The sequence below is a fragment of the Anabrus simplex genome, chromosome 7 (genome assembly GCF_040414725.1).
Source record: "Anabrus simplex isolate iqAnaSimp1 chromosome 7, ASM4041472v1, whole genome shotgun sequence".
NCBI classification, from domain to species: Eukaryota; Metazoa; Arthropoda; class Insecta; order Orthoptera; family Tettigoniidae; genus Anabrus; species Anabrus simplex.
Window position 1 is genome coordinate 20,540,536 of NC_090271.1, and position 18,781 is coordinate 20,559,316.

Here is an 18,781-nt window from a genome sequence, read left to right on the forward strand (position 1 = left end):
GTTATCATTCCTGAAAGGTCTCGAATGTTCCGCGAGGGTATATAAACTGCTGATTTTCGGGTCTCTGCGCCACTTCAGTAACACCTATCATTGTGTAAATTATGTAGCAGGGGGCGGGAAGCGCCTTTTTCTTCGGGCAGCAGTTCAACCACCAGGTAATGGCCGTTTTATAACTTATGTTCTTGCCAGCTCAGCAGTTTAACCCTCGGGGCGGGTTCGAAATCTTTTACCATGTAACTTTCCCCTAAAATGTAAAAGACTTTTGGTTTAAATTCTGCCTCTGTAACTACATATTGGGATAGAGAGTGCTTAACCCTCTCGAGCTCCCACTCATATTGCTTTGAGGTGAACTTATTTTCACAACCGTTTCTTCCCTTCTAATGTAATGTAAATCGTTTTCTTACATAAGTCACCTCTTTAGTATGGGATTAGCCCTTGCATTAGCGGCTTAGTGCCAGGTAGGTTTCAATAAGGCGTATTTGGAGTGCTGTGTCGCCTCCTCTCAAGTTGGTATTGTGGAGGCCATGTAATTGTCCTGTTCCTCCGCTTAATAGGTCTCAGTAGGTTGGGTATTTTTTTACCCCTGTGTGTATGTCCTTGGAGGACAGCTTGAATGTGGAGTTTGGTGTGGCCTTTGATAGGCTGGAACTTTGAGAGCGGGTTGCTCTTCCAAAAAGAAAATTGTTTGTGTGTGCCTCGAGGAGGCTTTACTGTGTAATTGGGAGTAAATGCTCCCGGGCATGATAGGGGTTTTCTCCCCCTTTTGTTGAATCTTGTATATTCGAGTAAAGTTGGGCTTATTGCTCCAGGATTGTAAGTCTGGGTCTCGACGCCCACATCCTGTAACCTCGGTAATTGGACATTTTTCATGGGTTGTTATGCTACTATGTACCTGTCATTCTTGTTATTTCTTGATTTTGCAAAGAAAATATAACCTTGTTAAATTTTAAATTAACTTTAATTTCGTAGATTGAGACCCATTCATCCCAGCACCTTATTTCACCTCTGCCTTCCACGGATAACTCCGTAACAATAATAATGAAGAGTCGGAAATTTTGAATGGTTGTTGAGGATTATAAATGAGCGATTATGATGATGATGGATTTTTATGATGATAATTGACGATATGGGACCACTAGGGTGCATGTCAGTCGTGATGATTATAGTGATTTATGGTGATAAAATAGTGTTTAGGGAATAATAATGGTTTTTCCTTCGCTCAACAACTGGTATTGTGTAATGTATGACTCGATTATTTTTTTCTTTTCCCTGAGGGTTATGAGCGCGTTCTTCGAAGTTTTCTAACCGATGGTGATGATGATTATTTCTTCGAGATTATTATTTTACTCGTCCTATTTTGTCGTTTAACACTAGTCATGGTGAATTCTTACTATGATCGGTTAATACTGTGAGGGTCTTCAACCAAATTCTAAAGGGAGACATAATAATAATAAATAAATAAAATAATAATAATAAAATATAATATTTTCGATAGTGTGATAAAATCTGCTGATAGACAGTTGGGGGAGATTATGTTATTGCGCGACAGTTTATCCCTGTATTTCCATGAATGTTTATTCTTTTAGTGATTTTGTGTGATTTATTATCTAATGATGTTATTGTTGATTGCGCGTGGTGCTACGTGATGCTCTATCTATCCACAGTGTATTAGTCAGTGAGAAATCGTTTCATTTGATGTACAGAAAGAATACAGCCGTGCGTGATCTGCGAGAGAGGGGAAATATGCCAAAGAATTTCTAAAAAATGTGCCAAAGTAATTTATAAAATAATTTCCAAAAATGTGCCATAATAATTTATAAAAGAACTTCCAAATATGTTACAGAATTTTGTAATGAATTTCCAAATGGTGCCAAAATTAAATTTGTAAAGATAAATTCCAAGTGAATTTGTAAAGAAATTTGTCGAAGTATTTTTGACAATAATGTTTTAATATTTCCAATTGTTTTGCAAGTAGATTTTCAGAGTATGAGGAAAATAGTTTTATTATTAAATAGTACGGAATCTTTTAAAGCATGATAAAGAAAACTTCTAGAAAGAGAACAATAACTAATATTTTCTCATGAAAGACACTATAATTTGGAAAGAATTAATTAATGGGAAGCTACCCAAGCTCTTATGATGAGGAATGATAATTTATAAAGATTAATGAAATAAGGGAATACGGTCATTTCATGTTTAATGTAGCATTTTTTTTATCATAACGACATTATCACTAATTTTGTGATTGGTCAAATGTTACAGAGCATGACTTCGGGTGGAGTTTCATTGAAGATGTAACCGAATCTAATGGAACCTCTAAGCATGCCGAGGACTTACATTCATTTTTGCTAACGAGATGCAATCGATTTGAATTATGTTTATGAAAATAATATTATATTTTTTTCTGCATTGTCCAGACTGGGTTCTTTTTTATATTTTAATAAATAGTGTTGTTATTTTGTTCTGATTTTTATTCCACGTTATGTCACCTAACCAGTCACTGATGGCCCTGCAAAAATAAATTTTCTGATGGTCGGTCCCGAAATAGTAGTTGGCCCTGCGAACGGTCCACCCTTTTGGGACTCTCGCTCCGCCGACTGAGCAACCCCGGAAAAGGGGTATTGGAGGAGAAAATACAATACAACAATCTTTAATTTTGTTTAATACGCAATAAGGTGTTGATTGAAAAACCTACGTTTCACCACGACAAGGAATGGATAAGTACTTACACGGCATTAATACTATTTTGAATGTTGTTAGAGCACTAAAAAATTGCTTTTATACACGGTTGAGTGCTCCTTGATTTTTAAACATCTCAAAATACTATATTTGATTGCAATACATTTTAGCCGCCATGTTGTTGTCATATAACTTGCAAAGAGGTCATAATCTCTACGAGACTCTAACAACGACAGGGTGACAACTAGCGCTATCTCCTGAGCATTTCTGTAACTACATAAGAAAACATTCAGTCAGACACGTCACGAGGAAATTCACGGAACATTATTACACTAACCGAGTAACGAAAAAGAATGTCTCAGCCCTCGCTTGACAAGCTCAAAAGGAAGCGAACTACTCAGCGTTCCAACATTACACGTTTCACTAAACAGCTAAATGATTTCAGCGATACTGCGGCGCTGGACGATGTAGAACACTGCTTGGAACGCCTTCAAGACACTTTTGAGAACTTAATATTGTTCTAGATGATGCTATACACGATCTTATTGATCTTATTGAGAACGACGACTATGACGAGGATATACAAGTCTGTGAAAATTGCATTGACAGTTGCTAAACGTGCAATGCGGAAGGCCAAATAAACTTATAAAGACAAAGAATTTACAAGACGCATACTTGCTCAGTTACTACTACGTCACCCATAGCTACTCCCGAAGTTAAGCTTCCTACTATTAGAATAGAGAATTTTTCAGGAGACATAGAATAATGGCCACGGTTCTGGGAGCAATTTCAGGCTTCGGTGGACAAGAACTCAGCGGTATCGGTGATAAACATGTATTCCTTCGAGGACACCTCGACGGTGAACCCAAACATATGTTGGATATAATATCAGTAACGGTCGATACTTACGAACAGGTGAAGAAGATTCTGGAGTCCCGTTATGGGGATAAAAATAGAATTATTCAATCCCACCTGGATTTTTTGGAGCACCTGCAACCTTTCATTCCGACAAGTTACACAACCGTATTGCGTTTTCTGTGAGACTCGAGGTCACTAGGGTCAAGACTGTCAAACAATACCGAGCAACCAGGAGAACATTGAAAAACTGAAGAAAGCGAACAGATGCTGCCTTTGTTTTAAACGAGGCCATCACTCTAAAGACTGTGCAAAGAAGAATAAGGTATCATGCTCCAAATTCAAGAAGACACACCACGTGTCAATTTGTGGAGGAGACGACAGAGAAGTTGTAGCGGTGGGCAAGATCGATGTAAACACGCCCCCCAACTTCACGTATCCTCAAACTGCTCGGGTTTGGATAACTGGCCCGACTGGACTGACCAAACCTACGCGGTGTATTTTAGATGCTGGAAATCAGTCCAGCCTCGTGGATCAGCTCAAGCTTACTGTTGTCGAAAAAAGGAAACTGTATGTTACGGCCTCTGAGTGTGATCAACACACGGCCACAACACGCAGACTTGTCCAGTTTAACATCAGTGGCGTGTGGTCGGAAACTAATATAATGATAACAACTTTCGAGAGCGAAAACAAGTATTCTCCGCATCTTGCCGTTCCACACGATGTCTATTCCTTATCATGCAGCCGAACGTTGCAATTAGCAGACCCCTAGGACAATGAAAGCGACCTCCCTGTTGAACTTCTCATAGGTGGTGATCACTACTGGAAGGTGATCCGAGATGGCCAACCAATGCGCCCTTCTGAGTCCATAGTACTTATCCCGTCTAAGTTGGGTTGGGTTCTTAGCGGAAACACGTCAGGAATCACAGTCCTTCATGTCGCTATAAATCATGATCACACAAGTCAAGAATTTGAGCCTAAAGACGACAGCATGCGATAATTCTGGGATTTAGAGACCATGGGAATAAGAGAGCAGCAAGGTAGAACACTTTCTAGGAAGGACGCTACCATTCTTCAACAGTTTCACGATTCGTTTCGTATGAAAGATGGGCGGAGAGTAGTGTCTCTGCCCAGAAAACAGGAAGTTATCTTGCCATCAAACTGCGTCAATGCCAAGAATCGCTTGAGATCACTTGAAAGGAAACTTCACGACAATGCTGAGTTTCGAGAAATGTACTATTCACAAATGACTGACTATATTGACAAGGGGCGTGTTGAAATGACTGCTGAAGAATATAATCTAAGCGATATTCTCTACCTGCCACACCAAGCTGTCAAGAAAGAGAGGAATGGAGCAATCAAATGGAGGATTGTTTTCGACGCTTCGTCACACGAGAAAGACTCGCCATCCCTTAACGACGCTCTGGAAGCAGGACGAAACCTCCTTCCTGAAATTCTGTCAACGCTAATCTGCTTTCGTACATGTCGAAAAGCAATAGTCGGGGATGGAACTCAAGCCATTTTTGCAACTGTACCTAGATGAAAAGGACAGAGACTTAACCAGATTTTTCTGGTATCACATCCAGAAGCGGGAAGATGGTAACTGGCAAACAGCAGATGAAATTGTCAGTAGAGGTTCACGCGCTATCGTTTGGTCTTACGTGCAGTCCTATCCTTTCATCTGCGACTCTACGTGAACTGGCTTCAAGGTGCAGTAACACATACCCCACAGCAGCAGAACTCTTAGATCAGAGCACATTTATGGACGACTTCGTTGCTGGTGCTGACGGCGACAATGGCGTCATAAGCTTACATTTCGAAGTAAGCTCTATTCTCAGGCACATACGACTACCAATGTATAAATGGGCAACGAACTCAGAAACACTTAAGAGTGTATGGCAGTCTGAGAGACGAGATATCAAACAAGAAACTGGAGTGTTAGGTATCAGGTGGAACACAGAATTGGACTGTATCTTTTTCGATCACCGGGAAATTACTGAAAAGCTAGCTCACATTCCTGCTACGAAACGTCAGCTCTTACAAGGAACAGCAAGATTTTACGATCCACTGGGGTTATTCTCACCCGTCTCAATTGTTGGAAAATTAATCTTGCAGGATACTTGGTGTCGAGGCATAGAGTAGGATGTGATTCTTCCACAGGATATAGCCTTAAAATGGCAACTCTGGATCTCGAGCTTCAAACAGCTGTCACTTATGAACGTCCCGAGGTGGATTGGAATTTGTAAACAGACGTCAAACGCTACGCATATCCATGTGTTTTGTGATGCTTCTGAGAGAGCATGTGGAGCCGCATTGTACACTAGAACGCTAACAGACGATAATATATCAATACTCTTGGCCTGCAGTAAAAGCAGATTGTCTCCTTTTAAAAGGATTACACTCCCACGACTAGAACTTTTGGCCACTTTGATAGGTTTTCGTCTGTTGAAATATTTCTGCCAATCGACAGGATTTTACAGCACGCGAGCTACACTATGGTCGGACTCTACAGTATGGTGGCCTTCGGTTGGATACGGAGAGACCCAAATCGCTGGAAGACCTTCGTATGCAACCGCGTGACAGAAATTCAAGGCTGTCTGCCGCCGGTTCATTGTCAATATTGTCTCAGTGAAGACAACCCCACAGACCTTCTGACGCGTGGAATGTTGGCGACAGATCTAAATTCCTCTTCATTATGGTGGAATGGACCGCAATGGCTTGCTGAGACTCCCAATTCTTGGCCACGGAAAATATGACGTCAGGAAGTATCACTACCCGAATCCAAGGAGGCAACCACTCAAGTCCTTGTAATCAGTGCTAAGGAATCACTGATAGATATTTTACGATATAGTTCGTATTGGAAGGTAATACATATCACCTGTTGGATTTTACGTTTCGTGGAGGTGACACGGAGAAGAGTGCAGTATCCAAGGCATTTGACAACCACAGAATCAGAAGCTGCAAAGCTCTACAGGATACGCCGAGTTCAGGAGAAATGATTCTGTACAGAGTTTGCTGCCCTGACACGAAAGGAACCGCTACCGGCTACATCCAAAATTGCACGATCCATCCACTTCTAGAATACAAACCTGATTCGACTTGGCGGTAGGCTCCAGTTTGCATATCTTTCTGAAAATGAGCGAAATCCCCTACTTCTTGATGGCTATCATCATTTCACTAAATTATTGATAAAAGAAACGCACATAGGAGTTCGTGTTGTGTTATCAGAATTGCGTCGTGAATTCTGGATTTTGAAGGCTAGGCAAGTAATCAAGAAGGTCATTTAAGCATGCCTTCCCTGCAAGATAATACACGCCAAGAGGTGTGAACAGATAGAAGCTCCTTTGTCAATGGACCGTGTTAAGTTTCAACGGCCGTTCACCGTTTGTGGTGTAGATTTTGCAGGCTCGTTGTGCGTGAAGGCTGGAGCTGCAGAGAAGAGATGCTACATCGTGTTGTTTACCTGCACAACGACGAGAGCCACTCATCTCGAGCTTACAACTGACTTGTCAACTGATAAATTCCTACTTGCCTTTCAGCGCTTCGTAGGAAGACGTAGACTTCCGAACACCATGCATTCAGACAACGCTCGAACGTTTCACGCCGCCAACAGAGAAATATCCGAACTCCAGAAATTATTAGAAGATTCAAGAGTACAAACTCACTTGTCACACCACCATGTTACATGGAAATTTATAGTATCAAGAGCCGCATGGTGGGGAGGATTCTGGGAAAGGATGGTAGGGTCCACTAAGATGTGCCTCAAGAAGATACTCGGATGAGCTCAAGTAGACGAGGAAGGGCTAAATACTATTTTGGTGGGGATCGAGGCCACTCTAAACTCGCGCCCTATTACTGTGGATGACAATAACTCTGATATCCTGACACCTTCACACTTACTCATAGGAGAAAGGCTGACAATTCCTTCACGTACACCAGATACTTCCATCTATCAAGATTTGACTAAGGTGTACAGACAGAGACAAAGCTAATTTTACACTTTGAGCAAAGATGGAAAAGGGAATACCTGCTTCAATTAAGGAGTTACCACGAAGTGAAGCAGATCAAAAAAGAAACCGAACTACGCATAGGTGATGTAGTACGTTTACAAGAGGACCTGAAGCCCAGACTGTCGTGGAAACGAGGCCGAAATTGTGAACTGCCCCGAGGAAGAGATGACAGAATCCGAACAGTCATTCTTCAGCTCCCGGATCGCTCCATGGTCACAAGACCAGTGCAGCTGGTCGTTCCCTTAGAAATCGACCGACCAGGGTGGGGAGGATGTTGAAGATTGGGACCATGTACCAATTAGAGAATTTTAGTTTTGTATGTTGACAGTTGATATAGATAATGACGAGACAGTTGACAGTAGGTTATTGTATGTTTACGAGACGTAATAAAATTCACGATCTGTTAGTTTTGTAACAAACACGTTTAAAATTAACACCCGTAAAATATATAGGATATCGCCTGGCTGGACTACTTCTTACGGCTCCAGCCAGTGTAGCAGTAGAGATGGCTTGGCTGGACTACTTGTTAAAATTACATGCACTGTAGCAGTAGACATCACCTGGCTGGAATTCTTCATTAAACCCAAGAAGGCGACAGTCCCCGCTTCCACCGTGTTGTTTCTCCTCAGGGGTCTCCACCTGCGCCGCATACACCTTTGAGACTTCGCCGTAAAGCAGGGAGTGACCGTTACGAGCTATTTCCAGCCAGACCGATGTTCCTTGAGTGATTTATTAAAGGAAAGGGCTTGTTTCTCCCCCAGCTATCTTTTCCATGTCTCTACAACCTGCGCATTATTGATATTATATTATTTAACAAATCCAATGCGGGCTTAATATAGGCTGTTTATCAAAAAGACAAACTATGTGAAATGTCACAGTGTCTGCGAAGTATAAATTCAGCTAACTACTAAGTTCTAGCGAATCCCGTGACCAGCTTGTAAACTAGCAGGCTGCTTGTCTTGGGGCAAGCCGATTAGAATCATGGCAGATAAAATTTTAAACGCTGAGTAGGTCCCAGCAATAACACTACCAACGTAAGTAATTACCTCTGGTATGAGCTACTCCACGGCAATTCGTTGTCTCTTCCTAAAGCCGTTAGTGGTTAGCACATGTAAAGCAGGTTTGTGTTTGATGCACTTTGATGTCAAGTACCTATTAGATTAACTCCACAAACTGTATTAGTGTGGTTTGAAAATTGGCTTAAATTCGAATGGTGCATGCAAGTATTTTGAATACAAAGCACCAAGTTACGTGTATTAATCACATCAAATATTATCCATCAAACACGGAAGCACACCTATGCAGTTGGGAATATACAGTACCGTTATCATCCAATGTCCACTGGTGTTCTTGTGGCCATTGACAGACATGTCCAACTTTGAGCCCACAGACGATACACACTGATCTGTGCTCGCCAGTGAAACTGCTAGCATCAGGGGCAAGAGAACCTGCAACAAGTACAGAGTTCAACAGTTAACTATGACTAAAATGACAGCCTAAAGGAGGTTATGGCAGAAAATTTGGTACTTCAGTGCAGAATACTGATTTAAGCTTCACTCGCTATCCATCCTCAGTCAAACAAACACAGTGCCTTATATCTTCAGCCTAGCTTAAAAGCTTTGATGGTCAGTTAACAAAAGAGCGCACAATATTTTACTGTGTAAATTAATAGTCTGTTTCCCTCTATATTTTTAGGTATTTTGACAGTATTTATGAACTTGGTCCTAAGTATTTCTTAATTATCGTGATGAGAGCTTCATGAGCTTGGTTCTAAGTATATGTTAAAAGATCTGACTATTTCACGTACCTTGCTACATTTTCTCCGTCATGGTCTACATTTCTATAACGGAGCCTTGAAAACTCTGGGCAGTCCCGTCTAGTCCGAGTAACTAGGTACGAGTGCCTTGCACAGAAAACTCCCCCTGTAATAAGCATTTATCACTGAACACTGATTGCAGTTATTTTTACGGAATAGAGAGCTTCAGGGGCAATGGCTGAACAACCAATATTTACCAAAACAATCCGTTGTGAATTTTATTTTCTTTCTTTTCTAACTATTTGAACGTGAACCAACAAGTAGAATTTTAACTCTCGAAAAATACAGAATGAAGAGCTCGAAAGCTCTGAAAATTTTCCACATATTTCGGGGAGAGTACTTTCGTCTATCACAGTCTGATGACCCATAGGTCTCGGGAAATTATTAGGCTAGTCATTCCAAATCGAAAACGCATACTTCACCATAATAAGCCGTAGCAACCAGAGCACATTTGCTAGGTCGGGTCTCGAACCCTGGAGTTAACTTTACATTCGGGTCTAAGGAAGATTCATAGAATACGATGGATCCGTATTTTCCAGTTTTACATTAGGCAGGGCTCGAACCCTCGATTCCAGTTCACAATTATTTTACAATACGCCCGTTGTCAGGGCAGTAGAGTACGTTATTCACAATAATTGTCTCACATCACAGACCCTTAACGCAGAAGGGGTATATTACCCACAGAGTTAGTTTTTGCCTTGTTTCTCTCTCTGTATTAGGGGAACCAAACACAAGAGGATAAGCCCTACATGAATTTTACCGAAATGCGGACACCCAAACATTCACATGCTTACTAAAAACATCGACTGCCCGAGTTTCACACGCAGAAGTTTCACATACTGTAGTTAAAGTTCTACCTTTAGCTCATGTTCAGGCTGCTCCCACGCCTCCTCTCCCATAATCCGCCGTCAGATGATACACACACAAGTCAATCAGTACAAGGCACCTTTAAATAGAGTATCAGCCGATGTTTCTACAAGGATTAATTTTCATACATTTTGACTGGATAATCAATTTCATATTACATCATTTGATCACAATTTTGATAACTTCTGAATTATTAAAAGAAACATTACTGCCAATGGTTTACCCAAGTTCAAAATGCCAATTTTCTTCAAGGTTGATAATGTGCTTTAAACAAAAAGGAACAGTACAAAATCGAGTGAGAATCATCTAGTCCCAGAAGGTCAAACTACTAGAATATCTGACGGTTCAAGTGAATTTACACAGGTGACAACATAGACAACTTTACGAGGCCTCACTATCGATACAGGGAACACAAATGCCAGTAATACCTACAACGTCTTCTCTAGTAATCTACCATACACCTTCTGTAAATGTGTAAAAATTGGGAGTAACTACCTATTTACCTTGGAGCATATCCCCAATTACTAGAATGTTTGCATGAAGGAGTTTTAGAAAATCAATTCAGAGTTTCTCTAGTATCTCCAGTGTACATCGGATTAGGTGACAAACACAAAGAGGATAGTTATGGGCCAGTCAGCTCGATATGTGATGCGCGGTAGCTGAGGAAAGCATTAATTCTGGTTATATCGGACACATTTTCAAAATTTCAAAATGGTCTGATAGAAGAAAATTTGTCTTTAGGAAAAGTAATTCCAGAGAGGATCAACTAGCGTGGTTCAAGCGAGATATAGCAGATATTTTGTATTCAGGGGGCCAGTTGACACCATCGCTATTTACCTACGCAAGCACAATGAACATGGCGGAGCAAGGAAGAGGGGGCTATTGGACTAGACAAGGTGTGACTGAATAGGTGGCTACATTTCAGTACATTAGAGTAGGTGGAGCATTGTCTGACCATATTATGATAAAGAGCGGTTCCCGTAAGGCAATGTTACTGGGCGGAGGAGTTTTCTTGTCTATTAATTACTTTGTTGATACTGTGAAAATATCACATGTGGATCACTGCAAGTAGCTAGGTGAGTCGATGTATGCTTTTGGGCTTATGCCGTGTCAAGTAAATGAGGTGAAATTCTTTACGATTCGCAGAGAACTTTGTTCTGCGTCATCAGAATAAAATATCTACTGTCCACGAGGTTAGTATAATTGGACAGTTCGGCCGCCACCGCCACCGCGGTCTCCCAGAGGCCACCTCCACCGCCACCGCAGCCAGAGGCCTCCCAGAGGCCACCTCCACCGCCACCACAGCCAGAGGCCTCCCAGATGCCTCCTCCACTACCACCACAGCCAGAGGCCTCCCAGAGGTCTCCTCCACCACCCGCGGGAAATTTGAATTTGTAAACAAAGCCACGTGCTTTTTGACAGCTATCATCGACAACAACGCATCGCTAACCTCAGTACTGCCATCTTGACGGGCCTAAACCTCAGTGGTACCAACTTAACCTAAATAGCGCGAGATAAACAAATCCACGTGTTTTTTGACAGCCACGTGCTTTTGACGGACAACAACGCATCGCTAACCTCAGTACTGCCATCTTGACGGGCCTAAACCTCAGTAGTACCAACTTAACTTCACTAGCGCGAGGTAAACAAATCCACGTGCTTTTTTGACAGCTGTCATCCGCCATCTTTAAACCACAGAGCACTGTGCTGCCCTCTTTATCGCAGTAGCTGCAAATTCGTCACCTGTCATCCGCAGTGTTAACATCTTGGTGGGCCTAAACCTTAGTGCTACCAACTTAACCTCACTAGCGTGAGATAAACAAATCCATGTGCTTTTTTGACAGCTGTAATCCGCCATCTTTAATCTATAGAGCACAGTGCTGCCCTCTTTAGCTACTTACCTTTGAAATGTGGTGGCGGATAATTTGAAAAATGCTTTTTGACAGCAGCCATCTTTGAGCACCGTGCTGCCCTCTTTAGCTAGATACCTTTGAAATGTGGTGGCAGGCAATTCCACATGACAGCAGCCATCTTTAATCAAGAGACCACCATGCTGCCCTCTATGTGGTGGCGGCAATTTGAAAAAATTCTACATGCTCTTGTTTGGAAACAAACTCACGCGCTTTTTTGACAGCCGTCATCCGCCATCTTTAATCAACAGAGCACAGTGCTGCCCTCTTTAATTTGAAATGTGGTGGCGGCAAATTCCACGTGCTCTTGTTTGGAAACAAAGCCATGTGCTTTTTTGACAGCTGTCATCCGCCATCTTTAATCAACAGAGCACAGTGCTGCCCTCTTTAGTTTGAAATGTGGTGGCGGCAAATTCCACGTGCTCTTGTTTGGAAACAAAGCCATGTGCTTTTTTGACAGCCGTCATCCGCCATCTTTAATCAACAGAGCATAGTGCTGCCCTCTTTAGTTTGAAATGTGGTGGCGGCAAATTCCACGTGCTCTTGTTTGGAAACAAAGCCATGTGCTTTTTTGACAGCTGTCATCCACCATCTTTAATCAACAGAGCACAGTGCTGCCCTCTTTAGTTTGAAATGTGGTGGCGGCAAATTCCACGTGCCCTTGTTTGGAAACAAAGCCATGTGCTTTTTTGACAGCTGCCATCCGCCATCTTTAATCCATAGAACACCGTGCTGCCCTCTTTATGGCTACTACCTTAAGCACGTAGTAGTGGGCAATTTGAAAAGTTCTGTTAGCTATCATCCGCCATCTTTAACCAAGAGAGCACCGTGCTGCCATCTTTAGCTAGATACCTTTGAACTGTGGTGGCGGCAAATTGAAAAATTCCACGTGCTCTTATACTACTCACGAGAAAGGCTTCTTAAACAATGACCTTTGAATTTAGACGTTATAATATAAATGGAAATGATACGTTCATTCGTAACCAGATGGCTCCCCGGACGCGGTACGGCGCTAGCGTTCCAAGCGGAAACTGACGGAACCATCAGAAACAGTCTGAGGCTCACATAACATAACAGGTGTACGCAACATATGACAACGACAGGTGTATGACCTTGACACAAGCCCGGAATGAAACATCTGACGATGAAGAACGTACGAATTTGGAAAACACCGAAACCAAATAACAATAGTGAAGGGAAGTACCTACGTAAATCCTTAATGGCTGGCAACCAGTTGGGCGGAAGTTCGTGAGCGCCCACTGAAGTAATGCTGAAACTTACCATAACATTTATCAAAAAATCTATTATAACATGAAAGATAGAAAAGCACCAATTTTACCATGTCAAGTCAAAGCCCTCCTGATTCTAATGGATCGCCATTTATAGTATTTAGACTTCTAGTTTCTTGTAAGGAATTTTTTGAATATGAGAAATTTTTCAAGGTCTAATTGAAACATGCCGTCATGTCGCTACACATTACTACTGAAGTGTTGGTACCACTGCTTCCAAATTCTTACCACACATTCACAGAGGCATGAAAGTCTTGAAACGCTTGAATTTTAACATTTGATAAATATTTATGTCTTCAGTTATGAATTGAAATTTAATTTTAAAATATTTTAACTTTTGGCAGAAGAAGGTTTATAAAAAGCACAATTTAGAAGCAACATTAAAAATCCATAGTTTTAGTATCGCAGTATAGTCGTACATGAGTGTGAAAAATCTCATATCTCTAGGTAGAATAGTTTAAGAGCAATGTGTACCTAAATGTGAAAATGAAATGTTTTGGGGGAAACTGCAGTCGAAGATTGTGCTTCACCGATGCCTGTCTCAGAACATTCCAGGACCATATTCTTATTGCTGCTAGCTCTCCTCACCTTCTCTCTTCCTTCTGTTACTTTTTGGAATTCTGCCTTCCTTAGTGGATTCTGCACTTGCTTTTTGGGATTCTTTTCACACGGTCACTGTCAAAGCCCCTCATCGCCTTCAACAGTTTGTGCTTCACTGACGCCTGTCTCAGAACATTCCAGGACCATATTGTTCTTGCCGCTGGCTCTCCTTTCTCTCTTCCTTCTTCTGTTTCGTTTTTCAATTCTACCTTCTTTAGTGGATTCTGCACTTGCCCCTCGTCGCCTTCAACATCTTTGCCCAAGGCTTGATACCCATGTCTTCAAGAACATATCTTCTTGACATCATGGCCTCATTGAAGCATATCACTGCAACCAATACACCTATTTGAAGGGTTCTAAAGCTTACAAATTCAGCTTTTTAATGCGTTGCCAGATACGGTGATTAAAACTTTCATTGACATTCTGTGTGCCGCCATGTAAACACTTAGACAACAGAGTGTCATCACTAAGTCCCTTATACACAGGTTTTATGGCATTCAAAACAGCCAATGGAAGTGAGTTCTTGTGGTGGTAATTAGGACCTCCTATCTTTCTTTTCTGAAAGCCACACCATGAATCCACACCTTCTGCACACAGATCATGTCTTGGTTCTTCATCTGTTGACGTTTAGTGGTATAATGTTGCTTTTATGGCCTGTTTCACTGCTTTAAGTTTTCCTGTATTTCTTGTTATAGCAAGTCCAAAATACAGCTGCAGCTTATCAATTTTTGCATCAGGCAGCCTCCCTCGACCAGTGATGGTCTTAACATCAGAAAGTTTCTGCTTACCCAAATATATGTTTACAAAAACAAACACGTTTCTTTCACTGCGTCCCTGTGCAGTCTTTTGTTCACGACACGCGGGAAGTACCAACTTCTGAAATGAACCATCTCACAAGATCCTCGTTCAATTAGTAAAGAAATTATGATTGATTGACTAAGTATGTTAATAGTGGAGTTTGAAAAGTGCGGCGTGGCAAAGCAAGGCTTCACCTTATTCTTAATTTCTTCGTGAAATCAAATAAAAATGCATATAAATCATACATATTCTTGTTCAGGATGGCGCACTTTCAAATTAAGAGCAAAATATTTTTTCGAAATTTCCGTTCTATTCACGTACTTCTGCCCTTAATTGATAGGTGTGATGTTGATTATTCCGGTAGACTGAGCGTCCTAGGAGACGGGAGGAATTGATCCTTACTGCATGCACAGGATAATGTATAGAACTATTAACAACGAAATGTCTCTTGTGGAGAGACCGCACTCATCAGGAATGTAACTGTATAGCTTGGTGCCTGCTGCAGTTGAGGTCCTGAACGCCTCCCTTTGCTCTCCTCCGACTTATCTCGACCACTGATAACACACTCTTGTGTTACATCACGTTCCCTTGTTTGGACATTCATCAATCACAAGATATTAGACTCAAATTCTATGAAAATGTAATTACTCTACTGAGATATTCCATCCTTAAATTTCCCGGCTGCATGGTGACATCGCTTGGTACAATAGGTCCCACGTTCGATTCCCTGCCGTGTCGGGGTTTTAACCTTAATATGTTTATCGGGGGCTGGATGACTGCCATGTCTTTTGAAGTAGGAGCCGCATCCCCGGAGACATGCAGGTCACCTTCAAGACCTGCATTAGGCCTGCTCGGAGGACATTCGCCATTATTATTATTATTATTATTATTATTATTATTATTATTTGTCCAACCATTGTTCCGTTTCTCTACGTCGTGTATGAGGCGATATGAATACGTCACGGCGGGTTTTTATGTCCGGATGCCCTTCCTGACGTCAACCTTATCAGAGAATTTAAGGAGATGAAATGAATGACGTGATATATATGATAGTAAGAAAGGATGGTGAGTCCGGTGCCGGCACATAGCCTACTAATGCCTAAAGCACCAAGGGGGCTGCTCTAGGCTTAACGTCTCCACACGTCGGACGAATGACTAGCAATAGCGCTATATGCCCTCACTCCATATGAGAACCGCGGAGAGGTTTAGAATGTAATCCAGGCTTTTGGCACGCTGTCTAGAGATTAGAAATTGTAAACTACCACTTCCCCTATCCTGCCGGAAAAAATCCTGATGGTGAAAACGTTTCCGACCAACACGACTCGAACCGGGTAACCATGTTGCTAGACCGTTTAGACTCCAACGCCTTAACGATCACGGCCACCATGCGGGCTTTTATTATTATTATTATTATTATTATTATTATTATTATTATTATTATTATTATTATTATTATTATTATTATTATTATTATTATTATTATTATTATTATTATTATATTTCCAACACGAAGCCTGATATCACCTCTCTCTTGACCCCTCTTATCGGCTACAGAGAAATAAACAAGAAACTTACCAAGTAAAGCGACATCCTTACGAGTGCTGGTAATGGTATCATTCGCTCTGGCTTGCTATTTATTTCACTCGTTGAGCGTTAGGAAAGTCCCGCATGCTGAATGCAGCCAGCTCGCTGGATGACCTCTCCGAAGCTTCGACGTCATATTCCGATAACCGAGAGGATACTTATTAAGCAAAAAATAACTGTGTGAAGCTGTAACAAAAAACTATGTACCGAGACCAGATGTTAACAAAACTCTTGCATTTTGTGACCAGAAATGTTACATTTATTCTATAATAAGGTAAAACCTAGTTTAACTTCAGGTGTGATTCGATCAGTAGTAAAAAATGTCTACGGCTGTTTAAAGTGTCTAGGCTTATCATGAGCTGAAAAAGAGATAGAACCCTGAGGATGGTTTTCCGTGGTTTCCCATTTTCACACCAGGCAAATGCTGGGGCTGTACCTTCATTAAGGCCACGGCCACTTCCTTCCAACTCCTAGGCCTTTCGTATCCAGTAGTCGCCATAAGACCTATCTGTGTCGGTGCGACGTAAAACGACTAGCAAAAAAAGAGATAGAAAAAGAATTCAATGTCGACATTCTTCCCTAAATTTACTATTTTGTGGCCTTGTTAATGAGTTTTAGAGTGCGGCTCACTAAGCAACAATATTAGTACTCCAAACTAACAGCGTCTTTGTCTGTGAAATAAGTTTTAGGTACGAGGGCGACCAAGTGCCATTGTCTGTAAGGTTGTCGATGTTGAGACTTGACTTCCTGTTTATGGGACATTGACTGGAAGAGGCACAAGTGGAATTTAATAGCGAATATTCCACGTAAAACGGAATGGCCTGCGATGACAAACATCAGTCGCATAAAACGGAAAGATCTAGGGCTGTAATCGTGATATTACTGCCTACGACACACGTGTATACTTCGAAGAGTTATATACACTTTTAAGATTTCTGTACCGCAGTATCTTCATAATTCCATTGCACTCTTGTTTTAGTTTAACTTAACTTTGTTCACATTAAAAATCATCTTCTTAAGAAGTGGTCCCACGTGACCGACGATGTCAATTCTGACGTTCTACGCAGGGTTATGGAGGTATGACTGCAGCGTGTAAATGACAACAACAGAGGAAGGGTCAGCTTACTATTTTCTTTAATTGTTATGACGTGTTTAACACTTTCAGTTCATCATTCAAATCCTTACATTGACTTTTGCAAGGTTGAATGGACTGAGACACGTAAATCGTCATTTTTGTTGGGTCATCAGTCCATAGACTGGTTATACAGCCCTCCATGCCACCCTATCCCGTGCTAAACTTTCATTTTTACGTAACTTTTTCATCCTACATCTAGTCATATATATTTATCATATTCAAACCTTGGACAACCCCTGCCGTTCTTACGGCCTACACTACCCTCAAAAACCAACTGAACAAGTCCTGGGTGTCTTCAGGAATGTCCTAACACTCCATCTCTCCTTCTGATCAAATTCTGTCACATAGTTCTGCTTTCACCAATTCGATTCAGTATCTCTTCATTCTTGATTCACCGAGCTCGTTAGCAGCAGTCACCAGTATCCAGTATTTGGGAGATAGTGGGTTCGAACGCCACCGTCGGCAGCCCTGAAGATGGTTTTCCGTGGTTTCCCATGTTCACATCAGGCAAATGCTGGTGATGTACCTTAATTAAGGCCACGGCCGCTTCCTTCCCATTCCTAGCCTTTTCCTGTCCCATCGTCGCCATACAACCTATCTGTGTCGGTGCGATGTAAAGCATATTACAAAAAAAAAATGCATACATGATTCAATCTATACAACCCAGCTCCAGCATTCTTCTGTAACACCGCATTCTAAAGCTTCCAATTTCCTACTTTCTGAAATAGTTATCGTCAATGTTTCACCTCCATACAATGCCATGCTCCATAATTCCTATATTATTGTTAGAAGTGAGCAAATGTCTTTTCTTAACGAAGTCCTTCCTTGCTTGTGCTAGTCTGCATTTTATGTCCTCCTAACTTCTACCACCATTTGTTATTTTACTACCCAAGTAACAATATCCATCTACTTCCTTCAAGACTTCGTTTCCTAATCTAATATTCTCCGCACCACTTTTGTTTTGGATTTATTAACTTTCATCTTATATTCCTTCTCCAAAACTCTGTCCCTACCATTCAGCAATTTCTCCAAATATTCTCCAGAGTCAGATAAAAAAACAATATCATCGGCAAATCCCTGAGTTTCGATTTCCTCTACTTGGATTGCGATTACTGTCCCAAATTCCTCTTTTATTTCCTTTGCTGCCTGTTCTACGTAAACATTGAAAAGGAGAGAGGAGAAACAGCCGCCTTTCGTGACTCTTTTCTGGACTGCTACTGACTTTTTCACAGCCTTCG

At 41.4% G+C, this 18,781-nt stretch overlaps 1 protein-coding gene across 1 annotated transcript in view; it reads right to left on the reverse strand.

The window, feature by feature from the left end:
- LOC136876866 (hemolymph lipopolysaccharide-binding protein) overlaps nucleotides 1-16,471 on the reverse strand; it is a 194,514-nt gene extending 178,043 nt beyond the window's left edge. The window contains exons 1-2 of the mRNA XM_067150626.2: nucleotides 16,400-16,471; nucleotides 8,867-8,992 (exon numbers count right to left, since the gene is read on the reverse strand). Of these exons, the coding sequence (XP_067006727.2) occupies nucleotides 8,867-8,992; nucleotides 16,400-16,441 (168 nt within the window). The 5' untranslated portion in view covers nucleotides 16,442-16,471. The remainder of the gene's footprint in view (nucleotides 1-8,866; nucleotides 8,993-16,399) is intronic.
- Nucleotides 16,472-18,781: the final 2,310 nt, after the last annotated feature.